Genomic DNA, 27,735 nt, shown 5'->3' on the forward strand with positions numbered 1-27,735 from the left:
GGCGGGAGCGCAGGTCCTGCAAGGGGGGCGCAGGTCCTGCAAGGCGGGCGCAGGTCCTGCAAGGGGGGCGCGGGGAAGCGCGCGTGGGCCTCGCCAGAGTGGGGGAACGTCTCAGACAAACCTCAGCCGCCTTCCGCCCGCCCCCAGCGGCGTTTGGCCGGTGGCCCGTCCTGACGCAGGCGGCGGGACGCAGTGCGGCTACCGAGCGGCCAGGACCCGGGGAGGAGGAAGAGGAGGGGGAGGGGGAGGAGGAGGAGGAGGAGCCGGCCGCGGGGGCCGCTGCCATGGTCCCGCTGCCCGCGCGCCGCGCGCTCCTCGCCGCCCTCCTGGGCCCTGCCGGCCGCCGTCGGCTTCCCCGTCACCATGGTAACCGCCGCCTCCTCTCCCACCCCCCCCCCGGAGCGGCGGGGCGCGAGCCGCCCCGCTGAGCCCCGCCCCCCCCCCTCTCCCCACAGCTCCGGCGGCGGCGCGGCCCTCCTCGGGCGCGGGGGGCCGGCCGGAGGCCGAGGGGCCCAGCCGGGCCACCGCCATGCTGCGGCACCTGCTGCTCAAGCTGCGGGCCACCGGGCCGGTGACGGTGGCCGAGTACATGCGGGAGGCGCTCACCAACCCCGGCCAGGTGCGGGCGGGGCGGGGCGGGGCGGGGCGGGGCCGGGCCGGGGTCTCCTCGCCGTCGCGTCCTGCGGGCCCGGGGTGCTGTGCCTGAGCGCCCGGAGCCCGCGGTGTCGCAGCCGGCCGGAAAGCGGCCCCGCCGTGCCGCTCAGCGGGCCCCCGGCTCCTCTCCCCTCTCCCCCCCGCAGGGTTACTACACACGCCGCGGCGGCATCGGGGAGAGCGGGGATTTCGTCACCTCCCCTGAAATAAGTCAGGTGTTTGGAGAGGTAACGCATAGTTCCTTATGTCTTAAGTAACTCCTTTTCACTCTCACGTTACAGTTAACTTGTTTTTGGAGGAGGAGGGGGTGTTTTGCTTTTCTGGAAGATGGGGGAGTCCTTTCTCGTGTTACAATTTGGGACACCGTCTGTGCTTAGTAGCGCTTATTTTCATATAGAACTTGTTTATAAACAAGTGGTAATTTATGGTAGTTTCCCAGCGTGAAAACTACTCAAAAATCGTTTTCAGATTTTGGTCTGGTTCACTCTGGTTTGAGTATCATTTCCAGTAGTGAATATCGGCTAAACGCTGTTCTGGATGGCGCTTTGGTAAATGCATTGTCATGAAGAACAGCTGTTCAGAGGCAGCTGGGCAGTGGCCTGCATTTGAGCCTTAAGTAAAAGTTTGTGCGCCAACCAGAAGAGAGTCCCACCCGTTTACTGATGGAGAGTTGCTTCTGCTGGGCTGACAGCAAACAATCACCGATTTTAATACTTAAAGAGAAGAGGGCAAAGTTATGTTTGCTTTTTCTTAACTTTAAAATAGAGAGAGAGAATATTGTATAGTGTCTTAGTTATTATCAGACAAAAGGCAGATGTCACTTTTCACAAGTTCTGAAGTTATTACTGTAACTCTGTGTTTTTTCTCACCGTCAGTTAATAGGAATATGGTATATTAGTGAATGGATAGCCACGGGCAAACCTAAAGCATTCCAGCTGGTGGAACTGGGCCCAGGGAGGGGCACTCTTACTGATGATATATTACGGGTAGGTGAAAACCGGTATTAATATTCTCTATTTCTGGCTTTATTCTGTGGCTATGCTGAAATCTGAAGGAATGAGGTTTTGCTGTCGGGGTTTAACCTTCCCTAGTAACCACATCATTTCAGTCAGGAGACTTGCAGCTTAGAATCTAATTAGAATATACACAAGTTTCTGCTATTCAGCAAAGGGACCAGGTCTCCGAGTTGAAAGCAGAACACGGGCCAGCGTGTGCACACTGCACAGACACACGTGTAATCCTTCAAACACTACTTGATAGAAGGGGAGGGCAGGAATAATCCGTTAGAGATTATTTCTGTATAGGAAACCATTATCCAAACTGAAAACCATTTAGGAGGGTGCTGCTGTGTGTAACTGGGAGGGTGGCCTCAGTGCAAGCAATAGGAGGAAGGGGAGGAGGAGAATAATACAGGAGTGAAGTTGTGTCAGTTCCTTTGGGGATTTCAGGAGCTTATTTCTTTTGAGTTAACCCTCTCTGATCTATCATGCTTGCATAGCTGTCTATTCATTAAAATCCACTGATTCAAAAACAAATTGCTAATGGGATTTAGTACCTCAGAAGAATTTTTATCCTATTTACATATGTTAAATGAAAAAGAACTCTAATAACCACAGTGAAATGTAGGATATTGAGTACTCTTTGTTTATGGTGTCTGGGAAGACTGAACCATTTTTCTCCTAATGCTAAACCCGCTGTAGGTATTGGAGGAGCTACTCGCTTTCAGGCTATCGCTATTCTAAATTAGCATTTCACGTTGCTGTCCTTACAACTATATAATGTGTGCCATACTTTGCCAACTTTATTAGAAGCATAGCAGCTTTTATTAAAATTGATGAAGAAATTCCCATTTCCTTCTGGAGGAGCAAAATGCAGTCTCTTTCACTGAGACTATTTTGTTAAACGAAAGCCAACTAAATCTTATCTTTAATACAAGTAATGAGATTAAAGGTTAATTCTTAAACCTTTAATGTATACAGCATGTGACTGTGCCTAATAGAATTCATCTGTCTTTCTAGGTCTTCAACCAGCTTGCCTCTTTACTTAGTAAATGTGATGTCTCTGTTCATCTGGTAGAAGTGAGTCCCAAACTCAGCGAGATCCAAGCACTGATGCTGACAGGGGGGAAAGTGCAGTCAAACCCCGAGGACAAGTCTGCTTACATGGAAGGCATTAGCAAGACTGGAATTCCCATTTTCTGGTACAGAGACATTCAAGATGTGCCGCCAGGTAAGGAGCTTGAACGTCTTGTTACAGGGATGGCGTCCTTCCTCTGTTTGCAGCTTTTGATAACTGAGGGTGTCTCTGTTAGCCTTCACAATGGGTAGAAAAGCAGTTAGTATACATGTTAGCTCCTACTTCCTGTATGAGTCTGAGGCAGGATCTTGACTCATTCTCATAACTGCTACCTATTCTGACTGCCTTCATTTTGGGATAGCTACCCAATTTCATATATTGACTTTTTTTTTTCCCCATGGGAAACCATTTACTGGCTTTGCCTGAATCTCCTTTTGCGAGATACCCATCTAAAATTCATGGACTGGAAGCTATAGCTAGCTGTAGAAATGCTGTCTTTGATGTATCCAAGCTGGAAATAATGACAATTATTTCACAACCACATTAACTAGCTTAATTCATTAACATTCATAAACATTTTTCATTTTCAAGCAGAAGCTGCTGTGGAAGCATTAATAATTTAATGTATTCTTTTTTACCTTCCTGCAGGTTACAGCTTTTACCTAGCACATGAGTTTTTTGATGCCCTGCCAATACATAAGTTTCAGGTATGGCAAGAAAATTATTGTAATTGTGACCATCTGCTTAAACGCCTTTTCTCTTTGAGGAAGAATAGAATTAAGGTGCCAAACTAGACACATGCATCGTCTCTGGTGATAAAACATTTTTAACTGAATTTGGACAAATGAGGCTTAATTCAGCTGATAACTGTAAAATTAGTAATTGTTCTTGAATGGAAAAGCTTGTAGAAAGCTAAAGCTTGCTTTCTGCTCAGGTAAGTCAAGTTTTTTTTATTTCTTCTGCTAGATTAATGAAGCTTTTAATTTTCACGTTTTGTTAGTAGGGGTACATAAAATAGACTGAAGGCCTTTCATTTGAATGGTAATGAGAATAGCAAAATAGAGGCTAATTAGGATTCAGAAGAAACTTGCAACTTCAATTTGATAATTAGCTTATGAAAATCACTGGTAGAATAAAATATTTTATTTTGATACGTTGCACTATCAATAGAAGAGGCGGCATTTTTCTCAACGGCATCATTCAGTCCTTTTAGGTATAGTTAAACCTGTATTTGTTGACTCTGCAGATGAGTCTCTACCACAAGCTTTTTCCAAGGCAGTTACTGGAATTAAATAGGAATGAATAATTGTTATTAATAGCGTATTATGTTCTTAAAAGGACTGTGAAAGTGCTTGATGCATTAGTCCAATCAAATAAACAAGATACTGTTGTACCCATTAGAGTGTAAAAGGAGTACTTTGGGCTCATTAAACAGAGAACAGAGAAAGGCTGGCGTGAAGTGTTGGTCGATATAGATCCAGAAGTTCCTGACCAGCTGCGGTTTGTCCTGTCACCATCCAGTACCCCCGCGACAGAGAACTTTATTCAGGTAAGGCTATGCCTACTAGAGTTTGTACTTACGTATTTACTGACTCTTTCAAGTACATTTACTGCTTTTCAGTTACTTTGACAGCAAGAGGAGGGCTCTCAATCTGTAAATGAGTAAATACAACTTACCGTTTACATTCTGCAAAACTTCCACAAGCATTTAACTTTGTACACTGCAAAAATATAGCACAAAAATAAACATGTACATCAAACTTTGCAAAATGAGAGCTTAAACAGACAAAACGCTTCAGAGAGCAAACTGAGGCAGCAAGTGACAGGGAGGGTTCTGCGTTGCATGTGTCAAATCACCACCTCGACAGTGGCCCTGCCTAAGCCAGGCTCTCAACCTGCTGTGTACGTACTCGGTGCAGCTGGGTACTTCTGTGCTTTACTGACCTTTAATGGAAAGTGTCTAAGATGGTTTTTTTCCTAAAATTCACTGGATTCTTAAAGTTACAAAATGAAGTAGTTGAGATTAAAACCAACTACAGATTTTCACACAGAAAGGCCTTTTTGAAGGGTGCGTACAGCTGCAGAGCTATTTTCATTCTTTCAGTACCACAGTAATGCAGTTTCGCCTGATGCAGGTATTCTTACTTGTTAGGAAAAATTTCATTTCACTTGACTATAGGTTATAGAAGAGATGACTGAAATCCAGCAGTCAGAAAACACTAATTGAAAATGACCGTTAGCAAAAACTAGCCCAAGCTCTAGGTAGCCTAGAATACACCCCTGGACCTCTGCGCCCCAGTGAAGTGACAACACTCCCAAGACGTCAAGCGTGAAGAACTCTTGCCCTGTACTTGTTTGCTAATCCAGGTGTTTTGATCTTTGAACTCTGCATTAGCCTGAAGAAACGAGAGATCACGTGGAAGTGTGTCCTGAGGCTGGTGCCATCATTCAGAGGCTTGCCTGTCGTATAGAAAAGGATGGTGGGGCTGCACTGGTTGCCGATTATGGTCATGATGGAACCAAAACTGACACTTTCCGGGTAAGACATTTACCCTGAAATTAGAAGCCAAAATACTCTGTTATTTTTTATTTGTCACTTGGATCATTAGGTTCTTGTAAGAGAAAGGTCTTGGGTGGACATAATAGCAAAAACTGCATTATGCTGCAATCATAAAACTGATCATAAGAATTGAGTTCTTACTTAATCAGTACCCAGAAGGGTTTCTGTCAGACAGAAAGGATAATCTGAGCCCTTGCTACATTTATCTCAGATTTCCAAAATACGATTTGCTATTCTCACCCCTCACACGCACAACTTAGTCTTTGCTAGTCCTAGCTACGATAGCTAGGGGTACAGCTGAGTATAATCTTCCTATTTAATTTTTCAGGGTTTCCAGAATCACAAACTTCACGATGTGCTGAGAGCTCCAGGTACAGCAGACCTGACAGCAGATGTTGATTTCAGCTATCTTCGAAAGATGACACAGGGAAGAACAGCCACATTAGGCCCCATAAAACAGTGGGAGTTTTTAAAAAACATGGGCATAGACCTCCGATTGCAGGTATGATAGTGTTTACAGGTACATAAACTCTCCTAATCCACAAGCAATACTCTTAAGCAGCAAGAGAGCTTTTATAAAAAATCTGATTTTTAAAAGGAAGTTGTTCAAAACAGCATGTAGGCGTGAGATCGAAGAGTTGCTTCTCCTAGACATAAGTTACTCTGGATCCCTCAAAGTAAACTGATTATATTTAGGAGTATTTAATGCAAAATTTTGCTACATACATCAATGTATGAGCTCCACCAGGGATCTCACCAGTTCTACTGAACATTATGGCACTGTTACATTAGTACAACTGAAAAGGATGCAACAGGAGATTGCGGGTATGAGGGAATTTATAGGAAAGCAGGAGGGGCTATAACCTACATTCTTTTTTTTCTTTTTAAGGTGCTCTTGCAGAATTCACGTGACACAGCAACTCATGAGCAGTTACTGCACAGCTACGATATGCTGATGAATCCCAAGAAGATGGGGGACTGTTTTAACTTTTTTGCCCTGCTGCCTCACCACAGACTTGTACGTCCTGACAAGAAACAGAAGCCAGAATCAAAGTCTCCCTTACCACCTGTTGCTGGATTTGGTGAACTCTTACTGAAGTAATTTCAAATACTATAGCAAAATGTCTGATAATAGTAGCTTTCAATAGTAACTTATTAAATTAAAAAAAAAGTAAAAGGAAGGGAGTCGTGCATTTTATGGTTTCACATATGAAATGTTTTGCAATAATGTAATCGGCATATAGCTACATACGTAGTAAGGTAAGAACTAAATATTTTGATTTATCTTTGAACTGAAAGCACATGAAACGTCACGTTACTTCTCCAGGCGATTTTCTCACACCAATCTACACTTCAGGGCCTAGCCACATTTTGGTAGGGAGTGCTATTTCAGAGTAAATCTAGTGCGGCACGCTAAACCTACTGACTGACCTGCACAGTATGTGTAGAAATCAAACACTGCACATACAGAAACCAGCATACACAGAGCAGAGAAACAGTATTTCAGGGGTCTTACAATAGAGCCGAGTGAAGTATTTGCTAGTGGAATCAAGTTAAAACTTGTCAGTAACAAACAGATGTGCTAAGGAGACTTTCAGGGCACTCAGCTTTGGTACTTGCTTAAAACACAAGCTGCCTTGACATTTTTGAAGATACTTTTATAAAGAGATGGTGGCAGGAACCATGCAAAAAGAGTTATTAGTTCCAAAGCACCTACTAACAGAATTCCCACAGCAGGCCATAGCTCATGACAGATCCACAACCAAGGACACATAAAGAAACACTTACTTCTAAGCACATGTGAGAGGAGAGATAATTCATGTAAATAAAAAGAACAAGTCTGATAGGGAAATAAATTTTATTTTCAAGCTTATCAGAGGATATTTACAAACAATGGGATGTATAAAAATATAAAAGTACTTGACAGTGTCCTTTTGAGGCTATAAATTTTACATGAGCTTTTTTCTAGCATCATCATAGCACTATTTCTTGAATGAACACAACTTAATTCATCTAGGGATAAGGATATGAAACACTGTAACCTACTGCTGTCAAAGTCTGCAGTAAAGGTAGAAAAAAGGGAATAAAAAACTCAGCTATTTTTACTACTCTGAAGAAAGTTTACTCCTAATGCATGTCTGATTTTTTGGTTCCTCAGCTATTAGCTGCTTGTGGCTTCTATTGTCTGGCCCCGTAAGTCTGCGTATATGGTCAGGCAATCTCCTCCAAAGGCCAACAGCATTATCTATTTTTTTTTAATACAACTTGAAGAATAAATAGCTCATATAATAATTTTGGAGCAGAGCAGACTTCATGGGGAGAGACATCAGCCAGGCCTTCTACTTCATTGTTGTCCCCTCCTTCCTCTATTCCTGTTGTGCTTTTTCAAGTGACCAAGCTGGCTTTTTGACTCTCTTAAAACAAACAAAAAAACCTCACCCCACAGGAAAACCTGAAGTGACAGCCCAAGTATAAAATCTGAAGTTTAAAACCAGACTGTATCTACATTATTACAATCAGGATGGAAGATAGCAATGGCTTCACTGAAATTTGGTCACTTGAGCAGCAGAAGTTGCAAAAAGCACTGCTTCCCTTGCCAAGCCTGGGCAAATACTAGACTACCAGCTTCACAGGCGATTGTTCTGGTTCCAAAGATGAAAAATAGTGCCTCTCTGAAGAATCAGTCCTGAAACCCTGCCTTAACAGGATGGCAGGGTTAAGGCACAAATTCTGCCCCTTCTGAATTCCTTTGCACTGCCCTGACAGCATGGAAGGGGGAGGATGACCCCCAGTGTAGGAGGGGCAGGGACTGCCAACAGGCAAATCCCCTGCACAACCCTGAGGAAAACACGTGCTAGGAGAGAGGACACGTGGTGGTCAGAAGGGCTGAAACGCTCTGCCCACTGCTGGCTGTAGGAAACTGCCATACAGATTGCACCAACGTTTTGTACAAAGTTTGGTATATCCTACCAGGGAAGCCAGAGTTCAGCCTTTACCAACTTCAACACCTACAAAATTCAGTGGCAGTTAGATAAAGGGCAGGAGGAAAAGAAAAGGTGGGTTAAAGACCCAAACCTACCTGTGGGTACGTACTTCTGCAACTGCCACTGACTTTACTGCCAGGTCACTGTCATTGCAAGCAGCTGCCAGCCCTGAAATAACCTTGTAAAATTTTATGTATATCTAACAACATAGAAAAAGTCTGCTCACCTGCTTCCTTACCTGAATAACAACAGTAGAAAAAAATACTTATCTACACACACACACACAAAAAATATCTTTGTAGGAGAGAGAGGAGATACCCCAAAGCCTCTCACTGACTTTGCAGTTCAAGCCTGTATCAGTATTTTAAAAAGTATTTGAAACCAAGCTCCAGTTAAGCAGCTTGGCACATCAGGGATATGTACAGCCACCCAGCACCTTCTACCAGCACAATGCTGTTATCCCACACAAAAGGAAAGATTTCACCTTTTCCGTTTTTTAAAATAGGACAAAAAAATCCCTCTTCCATATGCATTTAGCATTCATGGCCTCAAACTTCTTTGAAATACCATGAACTTTAACTGTCACACTGTCCTCTGAGGGAATCGCTTCCAAAGAATATTGCTGCTTCCTCTCTATTGTGCCACAAGTCCAGTAAGTGGTTGGGAATCCATCAACTGAGGCATCTGCATAAAAAACTGAATTAGGAGTTAGTTCTGGACTCTTCATTCAGCTCAAACAATAACGCTGAGCACAGTAAAGAGGACGGGAGGGGCTGCAGCTTAAGGTCAGAAGGCAAAGCCCTTTCACCCGCAACCCAGCCGCCCTGGCAGAAGCAACAGGTGATTTGACATCCACTGTCACTCCTAGGTTTTGAGCAGAGTTAAGATACAAGCTAGCAGGCTACAAACTACTCCTGATGTAAGTCCAGGGAACCTTAAAAAAATTAGAAAAATATTAGAAAAATTTAAAAGTCTAATTACTCAAAACAACAGAAGAAAGCTGCATGTATTTTTCCCTATTCTTCCACATCCTTCTGCTAGAAGCTGTTTTTCCAGAGTGAAAGGATATGCTACATCAAGTCTTGTGTGCTCGCTGTGCATTACTTGTGTAGTTTTAAGGCCAAATGCCTTTGGCGTTTATCAATGACGTGTGCCAGCCTTGCACAGCAACACACTGTTGTGGCTTATTGCTCTGTTTTAACAGACAAAATAAAGGACTAGCATAGCTTTGATTGTTATCTCTTTAGATTGTCAGCCAGCATTTCAAGAGGAATGTAAAAAGTTACGGGGTTTTCTTTTTTTGGGTATCTGAAAAAAGTTCAATTAGGGCAAAGTCACACATATTTAACTGTCTTAACAGCAGCAAATTATTCCTTCATCTATGAAGCTGTATTCGACTTAAACCACCATGTTTTGCTGTTAGCCAAGGTATTCTGCACTGATTTCTTTTTACAGTCTCTTTTCACCATGCACAGTTTAGGAAACGGGAGATGTATCTAAGTAACAGAAAACAGTCCTCTACAGCCTAGTAAATAGGGATTAGAAAACCATTACAAAATTCTTATTGTGTAGGCTATGGAAAACACCCAAAACAAACCAACCTTGAAGAACACACAAGCCATTCAATCTGTACACATTACACCTCAGTAATGGCTCTGTAGCCACACAGCTTGGCAAAACGTTACCACTGTCCAGTAACTGCTCATAGTTTAAGTCAGAGATGGAGAAAAGCTTGTCAGACGACAGTCTATTCCCACGTCAATGCAGGATCCTCTGGGGCTTTGTACACTGAACTATGTGTACAGCATTCAGAAAGAGCAACAGCTGTTCCAAAACTTATCTTCAGTTTCTGTCTGGAGCGTCCTTCTTTGCTGCAATTTAGCATAATGAATAAATCAAGGGTCTTCTTCCATGTCATCTGGATTAGGAGCCATAATAAAATGCTGGGGGTACTCAAGGTTGTGTTCATAAGCATGCTCTTTCCAGCGTGCATCGTCACTCTCATGGGTAATGTAACGCTCTCCAATGCGTGTTTCAAATTCTCTGAGGTCAAGCCAAGTCTGATAATCCTAAGGAGTAAAAGAGATTTAAGGAAGCAGTTTAAGAAACAGCAGCACTACATTCCCACAGATAAATTCTGCAGTTTGTCTCTACTTTTAGTATAAATAGCCACATGATATAATCAACAAGATCTGTTAAAAAAAAAAAAAACCACACACACCCCAAAATACCCCAAAGTGTCCACAAAGAATGGTTCAAAATTAAATAGGCTACTATCTAAGGTTGTAATACTGTAAATCATGAAAACTTTTTGTAACAAGACAGCTATGTTAGCTTTATTATAAAATTAATTGTATATATACAAATACATGAAATTATACTTATTCCAATATTGTTTGTACTTAAAATTAATCAGATTTTCCCCTTAACATCTTTTAAGTTATTTGTGTGCATGGATATCTGCATACAGTATTGTGAAAACATTGTGAAAGGAACCCGGTCAAACAAGCAGATAAATTCCATTCCAAACCATTCCCTTCTAAAATGACTAGAAGTCAGAGCACACCCCAGCTTGTGTGTCCACTTCAGCAGTGAACAAACAATGTTTGCCTCGACACCGATTTCAGTGGGGCTCCACGCACTCATCACTGTCCACATTCAGGAGAGGTGCCAGAAGAGTAAAACTCTGTGTTGGTGTCAGACAGAAAGTGAGGGGCCGGAGAGACAGTAAGACAAAGTTTTCCTTGAGAAGAGAAGCCACTAACAGATGGGCAGAATCCTGGAGCACATAAAATGTAAAGCTAAAACCAGAAATACTCAAGCCTCCATGAATGCTTGTTAACGGATTTGACAGTAGCAGTTCTAGTAAGCCTCTGAAGGATTTCATTCAAAAAAAAAAAAAAAAATTCACCCACTATAAACATAGTGAAAAAGGTAGATAGGTTTACCTGTAACCACGGGTGACTAAGGGATTTGTCAACACTGAAACGTTTTCTCATCTTCACTTGAAGCAAATTGTTTATTAAATCAATGGCTGACAAAGAAGAACAGAACAAAAATTATATTGTTTAAATACTAATCACCTCTATCATCATTCGCATGCTGCAGTGAAAGTAAATTTTTTATGTGTATGTATCCTACTGAACTCTCTTAAACTTAATCAAGCTCTTGAATTTTATATTTAGCTTTGCTTATGTTAAATGAGGCTACAAAATAGGTATGGGGTAAGCTTCCCTCCCACTTTGATGGAAACACTAAAAGCTTTACTATATTACTCGTTCATCTTTTTCCCTACTGATTTCAGTGATTTTCAAAAGTGCCTAAATAACTTGAGCATAATCCTGTGTTCCAAAATGATGTAGGTACTTCCACTATTGTATACTTTTGTGTATGTCCTTCCACATCTACCTGTGTATTAATCATATACACGTTACTGATAACAAAGCTGGCATTGGAGAGCTCTAGAGACCAACCTCGTAAACTTCTAGACTGTTCAGACCTGACATTTAGATCCAGGTTTTGTTTCACTTGCTAATGTACAAAACTAAAATTCCAGATTCAACTTTGAACCATTTCTGTAATTATAGTTCAGATAAAGTATGCTTTGAGATCAGCGTTCAGCAAATACTCACACATGATTTAACTTTTCGTTGGGAATTTTGGGAAGTTTCAAGTTATTCATCCCACTCCTCATGCATGCAATTAATTTTTCTTGCTAAATCTATTGGCTCCTCCTGCCCTGAAAATGATCTAAAACATTGTATTTGACAATTTATCTTTCACAAATATATGCCAGCTCATATTTATCCATTTTGGCATAGTCTACTAAACTCAAACTATTAATAATTCTCACGCTCCTATCTGAATGAACCTTGAAGTTTAAGCATTTGAATGCGTTATCTACATATAAAGACATTCTAATAGAGAAAATTCATTTCTTTACCTTCACTAGAAATTTCCTTCCAAGGATTTGGTGGGTACATAAATGCTGCATTTTGAATCTGATCATTTATATCCTCATCTTCATTAAATGGGAATGTACCACTAAGGCTCACATAGACAATAACTCCTACTGACCACATGTCTAGAGAGCGGTTGTAACCTTTACTCCTGAGCACTTCAGGGGCAAGATAAGCAGGTGTCCCCACCACAGAGCGCCTGAAAGATTTTTCACCAATGATACGCGCAAAGCCAAAATCACACAGCTTCACCTGCAAAAGGAATATATTGTAAACTGAGAAATCTCTGCTTGATCCCCGAAGCATGCTACTGCCCAAGACCAGAGTGGTACTTGATACTGTTTCATTTTAAACATTGTATGCACTAAAACAGAGACAAAACATTACCTAAGCCAGTCAGTTCAGGTTTTAGGTTGCTGGTTTTGCAGACTGTGGATCAACCATGCTTCAGACTGAGCCCTGAACTGGCCTTGCACAGACTCAGGTCTGAGGCAGTCTGTGTAGTACAGGGCCACAAGTGTGCAAACAAGGATAAAACACTTCATTTCAAACTCAGCTCATTTTCAGAGGCAAATCCACACCCTCACAAGGCACAGAACCAAAATTTTAAAAGCACATGAATCTCAGCCAGACCACATTCCTCTTAATCATATTCCTGAAGCTGGAGGCTTCAGCTACACAGAAATCAAACGATGAGTTTTAGCTAGAACTCAGATCCAGCCAGCTCTGGGCACAACGGTCCAATAATCATCCAAGTAAAAAGCATCATCAGCTGGTGCCTGCACTGATGCTCAGATCTTCATGGTTCTGGGATGGTTCCTTAACTTGAACACAGCAGACACTTGTACAGAAAAAAGGATCCAGATCAAGTCCAACACTAACCCCAAGTTAATAAGCCCTCCTCAGGGTGTAAGAAAGAGCAGCGCACTAAAGGCATACAAGTGACTCTCCAAAAGTCCACTCCACTTTGCATTAATGTCACGGGACTGGAAGCAATTCCCTGATGCTGCCTAGCAGATTTTAATTTCTCTGTATCCTCCACGAAATCCATACTATCCAAGGTATATAAGGTAATAGCTGACTGGGGTAAGTGTTGACAGTACATAAATACTAGTATTGCTGAACAGCATTTCTCTCACAGAAATTAGCTGTTTAGTTTCTATTACAATATAATATCATACATACTGATAATGAAGATCCCTGAGCAAGACCAGTGACAAATGAGCCAGTCCCTTTTAACAACAGCTCATAAGCAAGACAGACAAAAGCGAGGAGGAGAAGGAGATGTACAACAGGGAAGAAATTGTTTCCCCAGGGTCAAACAGCACTGGAACAGAAACGAGGACTGGTCTTGAAGCTTCTAATCTTGTGCCTTTTCCACTGGACTATTCTCACTGATCCAGAATACCAATTTCCATGCACTCTTCACAAGCATAAAAATAGATGCAGTCTACACAGCCTTTTGCTAAGTGCTGGCAGTAGTTGTACTTCTCAGGCTCCCTGGAATAAAGAATGCTGCTGCACAGCATTGTTGTGAGACATGATCCATGTCTGAGGGGAAAGAAACTGAAACAGACCATTGAGCATAAAGCTAGGCTAAGAGTTGGAAAGGGGGGGAAAAAAAAAAAAAAAGAGAGACAACTATAATACATGTAGTTCAAGTAATTCTAGACTAAGTCAATTGAACAATATCACAAGAGGTCACCTTTTAAGCTGCAATGCCTATACTTCTTTAAAAAAAGAAAAATGAAAAGTGATGAAAGAAGTATTTTTTAATCTCCACTCACTTGAGGGAATGGCTCTGCTGATGCTAGTAGTACATTTTCTGGTTTTAAATCACAGTGCACAATATTCTTGAAGTGTAAATTCCTCAAAGCAACAAGTATCTACAAAAATGAAAGAACATTTTCAGAACTATTCAAGTGCATCAAAAGTGTCAAAAGCCACACACACTAAGCAATACAGTAATTTGTATCAACACAGCCTTCAAGAATTAACCCATATATGCTGTGCAAGTACTATTTTTTTCCAGCCTATCAAGACTTGGAACTGATGGTTTTGATTTTCCTTCCCCCCCCCCCCCATCTTTTTGAATGCTTACTGTTTTGACATGCACCTTTGGCTGTCCATAATGTTATGTCTTGGGAAAGAAGGGCAAAAAAATTAACATAATAACACTCAAAATTATTTCCATGTTTATTCAACTTTCATTAGATGTGCAGCCATCTGTGCTGTCTCTTTTAAATAACAATACAGAAAAACCCTTGTCCAAACTCCATTCTCACATAGTTACAAAAGATAAATCTAGCCTTTCCTCTCAAAGAAGAGAGAATGAACGCCAACCTGAGTGACCATGAACTTAGTTATTCGTTCTGGAAGTCGACTTTTCTCGCTGGAAAGAATCATCTCTAGCATATCCCCATGCAGCTTTTCCATCACAACAAAGACCCGTTCCGGGGTTTCAAACATACATTCCAGGTTCACAATCCCAGGGTGGTGCAAATTCTAAAATAAAGTAGTACAGGTACATCACTAAAATAAAACAGTATGAAATATCCCGAACTACACAAAAATGTTGTGCCTCAAATTGAAAAGCAGTTAAGTGGAGAGTTAGAGATGAAAAAAAAATGAATGTCTGAAGCAAGAAACTAGCTTGAAACATAAATGTAAACCCATGAAATGTGCCGATTATCACTACTAAGACTAATTTGTTTTAACACAAATTATCTGTAATGATGAATTTTACAGTTGATACACTCAGTAGCTTGACTACAGAACATGCAAGAATAACACTCATAGATTGAGGAGCCAGTAGTGGAAGACAGCCAAAAATAGAGTTCCCTGCTACCTGCAGGAGACAACATGGAGCCAAAGTACCTGTCTTCAGTGGATCCCCTATAGGGGGTAAATACCACTCCCAAGTTATCAGTTCTACCAAATACTCAGGAATTCTCGCTCTTCTAAGATTCCGTCTTACAAAAAGACTCAGAAATCACTTACACTGATTTAGAAATCAATTCAGAGCACTTACACACATTACAAAGTCTTATTAATGGCTTGAGACAAACTCCAACGTGATCTAAAAATACTTTTGTACCTGGAGAATGGCCACTTCATTACGAAGCTGACTTTCCTGTTTAGTTGGAAACCTCATCTTGTCAATGACTTTGATAGCCACATCTCTTCCAGTCTTCCTATGTTTTCCTAAACATAAAGTCAATGTCAGCCATCAAGAGGCAGAAGCAATTCATAGCTATAAAACATTACAGCAGAAATTCCTTTTTGGGGAAACAAGTCTATTTTGTGCAAATGTACAATATTACTATATTTATATTTAAAATTGCAACTAGTACATGAGTAATAAGAAGTGATCAGCCTCAACAGAAGGGTTGTAAATAAATTTAAACTGGTTCCTACTCTGCTGTTAGGTATGAACATTGACATTAGATGTATTAGGTGAAGTTTTCGTTTGTGCAAGGGACTTGCACTTTAGCAAGTAATACCTACTCCCACAGAATATTGCCTCTCCTGTAAAAAAAACAAACAACAAAACTATTCAAGACAAATGTGAAGAGAGATTTACAAGTCTTCTCCAGTGGTTTCATACTTTTATGGGCTCCACATGCACAGGAAATTATACCTAATACTCTACAGGAATATAGGGGTAATTATGTGCCGTGAAGAACAACCCGTTAACGCCCAGGAGGCAGTCTGTTGTGATCAAAAAGCTCCAAAAGGTTGTGGTAAGAAAAGAAATGTGCTGATAGCACCAAATACTATTCCTTGCTGCAAACTGCATCAGCTAAACGAGAAGCATTCTGCAATACACAGATAGGATGTTTCAAGGGCTAAGTGAGTAGCTGTAAATGCTTACCCAGCTTCTCCACAACTGCTGAACTGACTTCTATCCCATTCACATCAGAGAGGTTAATGGGATCACACACTGCAAGATCTCGATAATCTAAGACATTTAATACTAAACTAATATAAAACAATAAGTCTGCACCAAAGGAAAAAAGTCATTATCTGCTCAGTGAAGGATTTGGAAGCCATTTTAGGAAAAGGGATGACACACACAGCTACAGTGTAAGCAGCACAAAGGACTCTACTGGCACTGCTACTGGGAGCCCAGCGACGCCTCGCTAACCACCCAGCAAGGCCTCACCTGCTGCTCTGCAGTCAGTGCTGGTGGCCAGGGCTTAGGCAGGGCATAGGAATTGCTCGAAAGGCTGCTGTGCCAGGCAGCTAATGCACCTGCCTTAAACAACATCACGAATAAAGGGTCAAAACCAGGCTTATCTCCACTGGATGAAAGCAGGCAGGCATCACTCAAGGTCCAAAAGGGTTTACAAGGTTACCAAATAGAACTAACAATTGGAGAGCAAAAAATAAATTTTAAAAAGATTACATTAGTCCTAAGGAAAGCATACGCTGCATAACAGACTGTCACAGACAACAGCATAAAGCCAGAAGTCTTGAAAGAGAGAGATCCGGGGAGTTTTGTCATTTTGTCTGTAACAAATCAACAATTTTTAGGCAAAATATTAGAAATCACAGCACCCGGCTATAATTTAAATAAAACCCTAGACTCAGGGACAGTGACTCTGGCTCCACTAGACATCAAATTAAGTTGAAATGTAGCAGAAATACCATCAATTACGAACTAGATGAAAAACCCAGAAGACAAATGCTACGTTGCAAGAGAACATAAAGCAAAACCACCAAACTAACAAAACACTTAACTACAGAAGCTAGGCTAGACCTAAAAATTGAACATGAAGAAAGATTAACAGAATAGCAGCTTGAAAATTCCTTTTCCTAAGTAAAACAACCAACCAGGTTTCAGGGCAAGTTTTACATCAGCGAGAAACTGTCAAGAATTTTTTTTTTTTCCTCCATTTTTCAGACCCTTCAAAACTAATCAAAATAGGAAAAGCAGAGGGAAACTGTTCTCACTGAAAGAAACAGGGGTTGGATATCAATATCCTATAACTTCTTGATTTACAATTCGTAAAAGTTTGTCCAGAATAGAGGACACACGGACACACACACAAAAAAAAAAAAACCACACAAAAAACCAAACCCCACAACAACATAAGCAACTTAATTTTATCTTTATTTGTTTAAATAAAAGGTTTTGTTACCATTATTTCAGTAAGCCTACACAGATAGGGAGAAGCCAATATTAGAAGTTACCAGGTCCAGTCTCCCCAAACACCAGCAACAATTAAGCAGTGTGCAGAGCCAGCAAAAGAATATTCTTTTATATTCTCTTTTCTTGCTCTTTCAGCTTGTGATTTTATCTTAAGAAACTGAGTATACATACCCTATATATTTTAAGGCATCTTTAAGTGAAAAGATTTAATATAATAAAAGGCTTTTATAAGCATTTATTACGTTTATAACCATTTATAAGCATTGAATCATGAAAAATACCAAGCTGAGATTTATCTAAAAGACAATTTAGGAGAGTATATACAGAAATAAAACCAAAACATTAAAACTACTGTCTGCATTTGTGCATGTTCTATTCATAAGAGAGGGAGCATACTTTGATTCACACTATGCTTTAAGAAATACAGAGGGGAAAAAAAATAGACCTCTCTCAAGAGTGATGTAAATCCAGACCATCAAACTGCATTTCCATCAAGCAGTTCAGAATTAATAGAGGAAAGTATTTAACTACACAATTGGCACACAGAAAAATCATAGCCACGATACTTCCTGACTAGAAAGACAACATGACAGAAGCAGAAAGGTTACCACTTTTAAATCATTAGTTATCACTTTTTCTTTCTTTCCAGATTTATGGTCAGTGGTTTTCTCAACACTTGAGATACAACACATGGGATTGAAAAAAAGAAAAAAAAAAAGAGAGAAAGAGTTCATATGATGCACTTCTAGTATTTCTTCTTTTTGTGATTACATACTATAAACAAGTTATATGTTGCAATAGAAATTTTTCAAAACTAAGTGATAAAACTACTTTTGAAAACTAAAACTGAGACCTCTTGACAAAGAATTCCTCCCTCTACTTTATCCTGCTGACAGAAATTTGTAGCGAAATTATTATTGACGTATTTTTATGCAAACGTTTGCATAAATACTGTAAAAGCATAAACTGTATATTTTTCTAATTGCTTTTGGCCACATCTCTCAGATATCATTAAAAGCAGGTAAACTGACAGCCTCCTTAAATACATGACTTCTAATACTGTATAATACAGACAACAGTATTAGAATTTGCAATTAAAAAAAAAAATAACCAAGGCCATATTAAGACTAGAGACTGCTTTGTATTTAACTGTGGTCAAAATGCAATGCATATTCTAAACTGATTTTGATGTCAATGCAAAACTCTAAATGCAAAAAATGAATTGTAAGAAATACTGTACATGAAACTGCAGAGACACACAGTAAAGTAATCCAAACAAAACATTTAACAAGATAAATTTCACCTAGACATTCTAGATACAGCTAAGCAAATATGAAAAGGCTAATTATATCAAGCAGACAGACATTCTACCTTAATAAATGCATAATGTAATCTAATGTAGTTTACCTCCATATACAATACCAAACTGACCAGAACCCAGCACTTCATCAGCAAATATTTGGTACACAGAGCTGATATCCTAATGCATGAAAAAAAGAAATCACAAATATCAGGAGTAATCAAAATGTTCATGAGCATATTAGTACTGGCTAAGCTGTATTCACATTTGACATTAATCGAGCTCTGTAAAGGGTGCCATCATTACCCTGAATGGAGTGGAAAAACACAACAAACTTTTCCTGAAAAGGATCCATTTAGCTGCACTGTAAGCAGGGACATACATTCATACAAACTAACAGCTGTGCCAGGCAAGGAGATTACTTCCTGTATATAACACAGACTTCTTTAGTTACAATACCCTAGTGTTGCTTTCTCATCCAGACACTGTTACTACCACTTACTTTGTAATACCCAGGTAAATAAACACCATTATTATACAATGCATATGACTCACCACATTCTCCTGGACCTGGCAATTTGAAACAGAGATGCTTAGAGATAACTCTTCTGCAATAAAGAAGATATAACTGTGTAAGTAAATCGGAAGGGCAGGCTTTTTCTAGCAAAAAGGGGAAAAAAACAAAACAAAACACCTTTACTGACTTCTAACCCAGTCATGGTGAAACAATTTTTATTGATGTTCTGCAGAAACATCATACCCTGGAACTCAAATTTCACAGATTGATTAGATAACCAACCCTGGGAGTTTTGCTGGGATTATTTGTCTATTTTTGTCATATCACTGATTACAAAAATAGTAGAACAGTACAAGTGTGTACACAATAGAGAGCTGGAGAACCAAAAGCAATAGTAATGTGGCAGTTGTATCAGAGTTCATTAAACTACTAAGAATTTCTGGTAGTAATATAGAACAATGCAGGGAAGAGGACCAGATAGATCCCTTATAGTCAAATGAATGTGGTTGCTGATTTTCTGTGGCATCAAGATATACAGAATTAATGCATAAGAAAAGGAAACAAATCAAGCAAAGCAAGTAACAGAAGACCTGATAATTAAAAAAAGCAATAAAACCCATAACAGAAACAATCTTTGTTTCATGGACAAACTACAGAAGCATATCAATCTTTGGAATATAAGAGCACATCGAGGAAGTGTAATTTGCAAGTAAAAAGCACCAGATAAAGATACAGAATTTTTCAGCCTGCAGCAGATGTTGACACAGTGTTTTCATTACAGGAATAACATGATGATGCACGGACAAGAAGAGATACGTCAAGGAAGGCAGGAAACACCCATTTCCTTTGACTTCCAAGACAGAGGTGAAGCGTCCCAAATGGGCACCTGTCATTTGTTATATTAACTTCCCCCCAAAAAAAAAGTAGAACAAATTCACCTACAAGGTGGATAGAAGATATACTATAGATTTACTAGCACTTTGAAAACAGCCTTTATCACCCTAAGAAGAGCGCTGAGATTTCAGAGAACAAAGAAAATGTCTGTATCTGATTTTTGTCACCTGTGCTTTATCTCAAAGAAGGAATTTACAGACTTAGGATAGCAACAAATACTAGTTCTCAAAGACACTCTAAATCCTCCATCTGAAATATGAACTGGAATTACAGCCTTGCATATATCTACTGATTATTGACTATAGTCAAGTCTATATTGGAATAACAGTACAGAACCCAAGGAAAAACAAGAAAAAAGGCAGACAAAAAAGTTACTAGGGTCAACACAAACTGCAGCAAGGTTGAAACAAGGTTCACTTTCTAGTTAAATACAGTTTTTGAAACTGTTTAAAGAGAACACACTGAACCCTTCTCCACAGATGGCTACAGAATACAAAATAGCTGGTAGGTAGCGACTGAGTTACTCCTTCCAAATAAACCCATTTTTCTAGTGTCTGAAATGCATAAGAATAAGGGCTGAAAAATTGTCACTTTGGAAGAAATCAGTAATGCCAGGATTCAATACGTAATCTATACCAGGTAACAGCTTACTAACCTTCTCTTTCTCATTTCAGCTCAGAAACATCCCACAAAGAAACATCCCACCCCAACCAGCAGGCACAAGGTCAGAAAGGACTCTTTCCCATGGGTCAGACTGGAAGAACATCCTCATTTCTAGCTACTTTCTGGCTAGAACGTGGTATAAACTGACTAGCTAGTGCCTTGTGGACATTTTGACACTACAAATTCCCTGCTGCTGCAAGTACTTCAAGCAGTAGCAGTGTCTCCCTCCTCTTTCAGTCTTCTCATTTAAAAGAACATATTCGAGGCTTTTGGCTTTTTTTTTTTTTTTTTTTTTTTTTTAACTAAAAGTGTAACTTTCTTCAAGGCTCTTGGGATACATTTCATGGCTCACAGTCTGTAGGAAGGAGAGGGATGAACGGACATTTTGTGGTTTTTAAACTCAAAAAGCCCAACCTGAGTTGTCTAAGAATATCTGAATGTCACTCTACAACTCATGGTAGTTTCTTATACTCCTACAATCCCAAACATGCTAAAATACTTCCTGTCTGTATCTACCCCCGCAGCTCTATTCCCTACCACTGTCAAGTTTTAATATAAAAATGTTGTTATTTATATCTGAAAAAATATTGATTCTGGAAAAAACAACTGTCTTTGCAAGTCTCTCAGCAACAGTAAGCCTTAGGTTCTAGAAAACAAAGAGAGCTTTGGTATATAGATATTTGGAACTAAGAATTTCATATCAAAAGCGGCATTTTACACATGTGTAAGGCCAGTTATGAGGTGCCATCTTACAGGTATGTTTCTTCACTGTAATTAAATACAGATACCAGTACTGGCATTTCATAGGTTACCATTTCAGACCATGGTTGCTTTTTCAGAAAGTGCCTTTACCTCAGACTAGTATTTACATGTTCTTAACTGTTGCTGATGCAGAGTAGCCAGATATCAGAGACAGAGAAACTGATCTCAGAATCTCCTGCAAAAGAAAACTTCACTAAAAGAAGATCAAGGAGTAGCTGGAAGATGAAAGGAAACTAAAGAAAGCAAGCATAAATCTCAGTACAAAATGGGAATGAATGTTGTTACAAGGAACAAGGAGGTGTCTGAAGAGAAAGAACACAATATATCATTTAGTGGAGCCTTGATAATGAATATGATCCTACGCCAGAGAAAGAAAGGGAGGACAGGTGCATAAAAAGAAGAATAGGGTACTTTTTATTACTACCCACAGCTCAGCAAAAGTTCTTTCCATCACTGGCAGTATTTACATTGCATCACTAACTCCTTTTCTTCTCCTCTGCTACTGACATCTCACAGATTTTAAAAAAAATATACAGGGGATAACATCAAAAAGCATCCAAATTTAGTTCTTTCAGAGTATATGTATATAATCTGAAAATTTGGGGGTTTTTTGAAGTGTATTGGAAATATCTAAACTATGGTCCCTTTTTACATCCAGCAACTATGTGTGAGTTCTTAATGTTCCTACAGTAAAGCTCTGCAATATGCATTTATATTGTAAATCTGATTCTTAGCTACTACTTCCTGCTACAACAGATTAAAGGATTTGCCCACCCTCCACAAACCTGAGTGTCACTTTTTAGAGACTTGGGGAAAATTATGGACCCAATTCAGCAGAGAATAGACAGACAGTACTTCACTTTAAATTAAGCACTTTTCTGAAAGGAATCTCTACCATTAACATCTTCAGAATATGAATAATAGTGCCTTGTTTGCCTGCTTACTGTGATCTTTTCCTTGTCCTGCAGCAGTGCAAACGCTAGCTTGAGGAGTGACTGGCATCAAAGCCTGACGAATGGCTTTCTCCCAGCCCTGAGCTACATCAAGTCCAACTCCGGTGGCAGCAAGAACAGGACTGTGATGACTGCTGCCATTGTTTTCGCCAACAAAGTACACCATCGTGTCAGTGATGATCTCAAAACAGTATGGGTTGCTGCCCTGCACCACGTTTGAAAAATCTCGAGGCTGAGTCACCTGGAGAATTTCTGAAAGTGGAATCTCCTGAAGAAAAATATTAAAGATTGAAAAATGAAAACGCACATAATATTTTAATATGCTGATATTCAAAACTTAAAGTTCGCAAAGAAATCAAAGCAAATATATCAAAATACCAGAACCAAAATACCAAGCTTCATAACTAATGTCAAACTGTGCATGACCATTGCCCACCCAGTTTTCTAATTCCTCTGTACAAGGCTAGATGGACTTCCAGCCCCACCACAGTTCTCCCTATACAACTACCGTTCTCTACTCAGACAAACTGCATTTATATTCAGCATGAGACATGCCCCCACCGCATACAAATGATGCACAACTATGGAATGACCATTTTCCCCCTGTAGTTTATACAGCTTAGCTAGAGAAGAACATGACAGGGGAAAAAAGTGAAACGACAACATTAAGAAGAGGATGTGGTTATATAAGCTGGTCAATAAGCACTGCTTCACGTATCTGAATCATTTTGGGTAGGGATTCTCTTTCATACAGGTATTAACCATTTCTACTGACTCCTCCACCTTGTCAGTTTACGATCATGGTACAAGCAGTACTAGAGAACAGATCTGAAGGAAGAAATGGTTGCAAGTTCACACTAGCTGGAAGAGGACGTTCCACATACATGGGAAGGTGTACAGGTGCGCATCACTTGCAAGAGTAGTGAACAAGCAGGTGAACACAGGGCTGGCATTAGGGGGATAAGAGACAGTAGCTGATTAAAGATGAAGAGCAAATAAACGTAAAGGCAACAACTGTGAATGATTCTAACAGCAAAGACAAATAACCTGAGATTTAAGCAGTTAAAAAAAGGGGGGCAAAGGGGCAAGTCAAAGGACTAAAAGCAGTGACGTAACGGAGCAACAAGCAAGGAACATATTTTACCAGCTGTGTTTTGAATGCACAGGGCAATACAAGTATCAGGGAGGTCTGAGAAGAAGAGACTGCATTGGTCAAGATAGGGATGAAAAGGATCTGGGCAAGTTTAGCTGGGTGTACAGAGAAAAGGTTCGATCTTAGAGATGTTATAAAGGAAGAAGCTGCAAGATTTGGACCCCCACCTAAAGGTGTAAGACAAAAAAGGGAAAAATCCTGTTTATACATTCGAACACATTTTCTGAATATTCCACCATTGAACACGTTACTATATTAACAACATACTAAACTTATTGCGAAGTTTATATAACGCTAGGCTGCACAGTAAATTTTCCTCTAAATTTTGCTTGCAACTTTCAGTTGTACAGTTGGGAATAATTTAATTTTGGGAATCTCAAAATAAAATACATAAGCATGCAAACTTTCAGTCACTACTTTTAGAACGCAAAAATCCTAGCCTTCATTAGACTGGCAGCCAAACAAATTCTCCAGTAATTGTGAAGAAAACTTAATATGCTAGGCAATTCAGGAGAACAGTACATATAAAATGTAAGGAGAGACATACTCAGGAGGATTAGAACAGGAGCTGCAAGCAACTTCTCACTTGGTCCTTCTCACTTACAAGCTTTGGCCAACAATTAACCTGTCACAGTTTTGATTAAAAAAAGATGGGGAAATGGAAATAATACTTATACTGCTCCCAAGTAGATTTCAGATCTATAAAGCGCTAAGTCAAGTGCAACATAATTATTACTCATCATTAATTACCTTGTAATATTTCGTTCCAGATTCATTTTGAAATAGCGTGAGGCATTTGCTGTCCAGTCTCCAATAATGTCTTTTTCTCTACAAAATGCACAGTATAATAACGTAAGGAATAAATCACTGGCATGGCTTTTGTTATCTGATTATTTAAATGAGAAATGCTTTAAATGACTAAGATAATCAACTAACATTAATCTACAGTTGCATCTTAGACTACGTACATGAAAATATATACTTTGGGAATAAAGATTTTTTTAAACTCAAGAAGAGGCTCAAAATTATTTCCACGAACCAGAAAAAAATATCACTTACCTTACAGTAATAGCAGTGACAACAGCAGTTATCTTGTACAGGAAAAACACTTACCTACACAGGTTTCACTCCAGGTGCATGTGCTCACAAAACCTGAATTATTTTAATTTAGTAACAATTGTAGGAGTCACGCTTTCTCCCTCTGTGCCCTCACACCAACACTGCAAGGGTTCAAAGACTGAGCAAGCCTAACAAGTCCTTAATTCTTTTGTCAACACAGAATTCTAAAAGGCCAAAAGTGCACAGTGGCAAGACAGACAGATTATGAGCTTCAAGTGGACAAAATATCTTGGGGAAAAAAGAAAGTAAAAATCAAGAAAGACTAAATAGCCATTTTCTGGAAGTCTCTACCAATGAGAAATACTGTCTCCACCGAAAAGTAATAGGAATAAGCTGGTGCACATAACTGTCTTGTATTTAAGCAGAGGAACATTCCTCAAAACAAAGCTTTTAGAAAGCTAATATGGCTGTATGAATCTAACTTAATTTGCTTGCACCATGCTCATATAGTTAGAAACCCATTTTCATTTTCCTGTGACAAAAATCCAAGACCCTTAACTCTGGCCTAGGATGACACTAGTTTGAAACAGAATACAGCAGAGCTTAAATCACTTCAATCATGGGGAAGCTAAGACTACCTTTAGGAGTTAGACAAAGAAAGCTAGGACATGAATGGATTTAACTAAATGGAATTCCCAGCCAGCACTGAATGGAAACTGCGTGAAAGCGTAAAGGTAAACCTGTCCCTTGGACATATATGCTCTTTGTTAAATCATGAATCAGGGAAGGCTTCAGAGGGGGGAGTTAAGGAACAGGTTGGTAACTCACTCAGGGATTCAAAATCTGCCCATACCGTATTCTGAGAAAGGATGGGCTCAGAGCGAGGAAAAGAATACAGACGATGATACAGAAACTTCTCATAAGAAAGGGTGAAATATCTTGTTATCCAGGGTCAGCAAGAAGTATACAGATATTGCTGTTAAAATGAACTTCTTTGGAACTGATAGAAAGTCCAAGTTGTTTCAGGAATAGGAAATAGTCTGACATTGCTGAGAGCAGAGCGGTCAAGGGAAATAGCCTATGGTCTCCTCCCATTAGGAAGCTCTATGAGATCTTGTTTGGCTGAATGCATCTTGCTTTGGGACAGAATACTCCACTTCATTTGAATGGCTGTTTTCGGTAGATGTCATCCAGGTAGCAGCCAGACTGACAGATGAAAAAAATCAAACTAAGCTAAGGTGTACAATTTGATCACTGTTCTATGATGAGGTCCAAAAAAGTCCATGGAAAAATGTACTGGCTGTACTGAAAGATTAAATCGGAGCCGAATACCAGGCCTGCCCTGAACACTGCTGGAACTATTCATCTTCATCTACTACCTAGCCTTAGTTTTTCCATAGCCAGCTGATGATAATTGTGTCTGTTAAGTAGCCTTGGCTGGAATCTCATCTGAAATACGTTAGATACTTATTTTGGTTTGTGATAAATACATCTAGATATTAGAAAACTGTACTTTAAAGCCATGTTTTGTAAGGCAGTCTCTGACAGACCACTTACAGTGGTCTGTCTAGTTGACAATCACAAAAAGTAAAAATACTACAGTAACCAGAGCTGACTAGTATCACCCCTCAGCTTGATTTCAACAGAACTTAAATAACTTTGCTCCTCTAAATTCCTGAAGTCCCCTTCAGTCAGCCTCCTGCATAGAGACAAAGAATGCAAAAGTATTTATGCTGCCTTTCATGAACAGTCTCAATATGACACACTGTGCTTCATGAGATCTGGGAACTTCTTCACTTCATCCTTCTCATTCATCTACCAAAAGACAAGAGGATTCACTCCCTCCCATCAGACAACTCTAAGGAACCCCGTTATTCTTCCTTATCTTCCTCCCCAATACACAAAACCAAGGAGCTTGCCCAAGAAGGTTCAATTAAGAGATCATTATTGGTAGCACTGGAAACAAACAACATAGTCTTTTTGGAGGATGCTTGCATACCCAAGGGCATACAGTCAAGCCACAACTCTTTATTCCACTGACATCAAGAGGAATAGTGAGTTTGGGGGGGATGGTGTTCAGTAATGCTTACTTTTAGATAGCGTGAATTGCTAGAGGAATGAAGGGCTCCTATATCTACACATAAATCTTTACAAACACCAAGATCATTAGAATAATAGTATCAGCCATTTCAGTACTCATCATTTTATAATGATTTCCACCTTTTCATGTAGTTGAATAAAAACACTGATACAAATATCTAGTTCAACTGCTAAACAGAAAGAAGACATACGCAAATTATTCCAAATTATTATCTCAGGAAAGCGGAAATCTTAAACATGCAATTTATTTGAGACAATTTAGATACTTCTCCTTCGTAAAAGGGAGAAGGAAAAGTACTGTTCAATAACCACATGAAGAATTTTGAATAAACTACAGTTTCTCCTTTGCACCAGATTTCTTTATAATGAACATCATGGCTAAGTTCTTTCAAATGATACTGTAATTCAGAATGCCTAAATAAGAGAAATAAAATACACTGGTTTAGAGAAATAATTTAACTTAATGTAGGAAGAAACTAAAGTCACTGACCAGATTGTCTCTACTAGTATAGTGGACCATCCATCCTTCCTTCACCATTGTACTGCTCTTCCTCTTTGTGTGCTTGATCGACTGTACAACTCTCATGAGAGGAATATTATTGCTTGTTGAAGGACTAAAAAAAAAAAGATAGAACAGTTAACATTTAACAAGTTAAAATACAACAGTACTGCAATTATACTGGTACTACACATTTAGCCCCTAATTTTCAGGAACAGGCACCTTTTCTTCCCATACAAATTATTTCATTGATAGATTAAATTGATAAGGTATCTGAGCTCCCCCTACCTCTCCTAGTGCAAGTATTGCAGTAATTAAATTACTCTATGGAACACAGAAGAAACACACTGGAATGAGAACACCTACAGAAATCGTCCTCTCTCAGAACAATTAGCCGAGACTGCTGGTCTTAATCCAGCATAAAAATATAATTAACATCAGCACCGC

General features: G+C 39.6%; 2 protein-coding genes across 4 annotated transcripts in view; one reads left to right on the forward strand and one right to left on the reverse strand.

Moving 5' to 3' along the window:
- Nucleotides 1–284: 284 nt before the first annotated feature.
- On the forward strand, nucleotides 285–6,799 carry NDUFAF7 (NADH:ubiquinone oxidoreductase complex assembly factor 7). Its single transcript, XM_076363721.1, has 10 exons — nucleotides 285–366; nucleotides 456–619; nucleotides 801–881; nucleotides 1,530–1,640; nucleotides 2,673–2,883; nucleotides 3,379–3,437; nucleotides 4,166–4,279; nucleotides 5,126–5,269; nucleotides 5,619–5,792; nucleotides 6,180–6,799. Exons 1-10 carry the CDS (start codon nucleotides 285–287, stop codon nucleotides 6,390–6,392), a joined length of 1,353 nt encoding a protein of 450 aa, XP_076219836.1. The 3' UTR covers nucleotides 6,393–6,799.
- Nucleotides 6,800–7,136: 337 nt separating this feature from the next.
- The window catches only part of PRKD3 (protein kinase D3), a 47,526-nt gene continuing 26,927 nt past the window's right edge, over nucleotides 7,137–27,735 (reverse strand). For all 3 annotated transcript variants that reach the window (XM_076363719.1, XM_076363720.1, XM_076363718.1), the window contains 11 exons: nucleotides 27,280–27,403; nucleotides 24,381–24,458; nucleotides 22,469–22,745; nucleotides 19,244–19,296; nucleotides 18,796–18,868; nucleotides 15,331–15,437; nucleotides 14,577–14,738; nucleotides 14,021–14,119; nucleotides 12,218–12,485; nucleotides 11,223–11,308; nucleotides 7,137–10,343 (listed from right to left, as the gene is read on the reverse strand). In XM_076363719.1, coding sequence (XP_076219834.1) covers nucleotides 10,170–10,343; nucleotides 11,223–11,308; nucleotides 12,218–12,485; nucleotides 14,021–14,119; nucleotides 14,577–14,738; nucleotides 15,331–15,437; nucleotides 18,796–18,868; nucleotides 19,244–19,296; nucleotides 22,469–22,745; nucleotides 24,381–24,458; nucleotides 27,280–27,403 — 1,501 coding nt within the window. In that variant the 3' untranslated portion in view covers nucleotides 7,137–10,169. The remainder of the gene's footprint in view (nucleotides 10,344–11,222; nucleotides 11,309–12,217; nucleotides 12,486–14,020; nucleotides 14,120–14,576; nucleotides 14,739–15,330; nucleotides 15,438–18,795; nucleotides 18,869–19,243; nucleotides 19,297–22,468; nucleotides 22,746–24,380; nucleotides 24,459–27,279; nucleotides 27,404–27,735) is intronic.

The sequence above is a fragment of the Aptenodytes patagonicus genome, unplaced genomic scaffold (assembly GCF_965638725.1).
Source record: "Aptenodytes patagonicus unplaced genomic scaffold, bAptPat1.pri.cur scaffold_81, whole genome shotgun sequence".
NCBI classification, from domain to species: domain Eukaryota; kingdom Metazoa; phylum Chordata; class Aves; order Sphenisciformes; family Spheniscidae; genus Aptenodytes; species Aptenodytes patagonicus.